At 41.2% G+C, this 1,334-nt stretch overlaps 1 protein-coding gene across 1 annotated transcript; it reads left to right on the top strand.

The window, feature by feature from the left end:
• Nucleotides 1–13: 13 nt before the first annotated feature.
• LOC111648499 (diacylglycerol kinase zeta-like) lies at nucleotides 14–1,224 on the top strand (the record flags this gene model as incomplete). The annotated part of the gene is made up of 3 exons (XM_023398327.2): nucleotides 14–187; nucleotides 488–556; nucleotides 1,153–1,224. Coding segments are annotated over exons 1-3 (231 nt in total), but the record flags the coding sequence as incomplete, so codon positions are not given.
• Between the last annotated feature and the right edge of the window lie 110 nt (nucleotides 1,225–1,334).

Here is a 1,334-nt window from a genome sequence, read left to right as displayed (position 1 = left end):
AAAGCTGCTAATCCTTGAAATCTTGGTTCTGCTGGTGTGTCCCTGTGGTTTCTGTCTAACCTCCTCCAGTACAGGTGTGGTCTCAGTTATCACCTACATGTTGTCACCTGTTTGCTCTTCCTCTCCTCAGATTAACTTCAGGTGCAAACCTTCTTTCAGAGAATCAAGCTCTAGGAACATTCGCGAAGTGAGTTCTGGACCTTCGTCTCCCTCTTCTCCATCTTCTTCTCCTTCTTCTTCTTCCTTCTCCTCCTTTGTCTCCGTCTTCTTCTTCTTCTCGTTTGTCTTCTTCTCTCTCCTCCCCCTTATCTCCTTCTTCTTCTTCTCTCTCCTCCCCCTTATCTCCTTCTTCTTCTTCTCCTTCTCCTACTTTGTCCCCTTCTTCTTCTTCTTCTCCTCCTAATTATCAGTTTGTCTCATATTTCCCATGTTGGGTTCAGTGATATAAAACTCAGCTGTTGTGTTTTTGTGTATTGTGTATGTTCAGCCCGTTGTGGTGCGTCATCACTGGGTTCATCGCAGACGACAAGAGGGCAAATGTAAACAGTGCGGGAAGGTGAGTGGACAACAAAGTCATTTTCTAAGAGTCAATTTAATTGTTTTGTTATACATTGAGTTGTTTTAAAGGGGACCTATTATGCTTTTCTGAGTTTTCCCTTACTGTACATGTTATATAGGTTTTTGTGCATGTAAATGGTCTCCAGAGTCAGAAGGATCAAAGTTTACACCAAAGGGAGGAACTCTGTCAGGGTAAAAACCCAAATGTTCTCCTTTGTATGAAATGCCTTGTTGGGGGTCCAGACAATACTTCCTGGTCCTATTGATTTACCACGACCTGATCACTTAAACGTTTGTCAGTATTGACATGCTGTACCTCGCTAGCTCTGATAAATTATCCATAATTTAACCGCCAAGTTCATTTTTATTTTAGAGTACAGTATAAAATGTACAGAAGAAGAAAAATAATGTCTTTTCAGAACATTAAAGCATGTAAATCTATTTTAGTCGACACCAAGAATGAAATGATTAACACTACAAATGGCCATAATAGTACGGTACAGTTTTTACCCTTTAACCTGAACCAGTGATGTAATCGAATTCTTCAGTAGCAGTGAAGTGGATTAGAACCTTTATCCTCATCTCTCTGTGCAGGGCTTCCAGCAGAAGTTTGCCTTCCACAGTAAAGAGATCGTAGCCATCAGCTGCTCCTGGTGCAAACAGGCTGTGAGTTTTTGATACAAACTGGGACAAGACAACCAGTCCACTGATGCACTGCCAGAAGACATCTTTTTCTTTTTCTAACAGTAAATCGGTGCTTTAAGCTGCTGTATTTC

This window comes from Seriola lalandi, unplaced genomic scaffold, assembly GCF_002814215.2.
Source record: "Seriola lalandi dorsalis isolate HSWRI2012SDOR001 ecotype SW California unplaced genomic scaffold, Sedor1 jcf7180002041191, whole genome shotgun sequence".
NCBI classification, from domain to species: Eukaryota; Metazoa; Chordata; class Actinopteri; order Carangiformes; family Carangidae; genus Seriola; species Seriola lalandi.
This window is presented reverse-complemented; position numbering and strand designations above follow the sequence as displayed.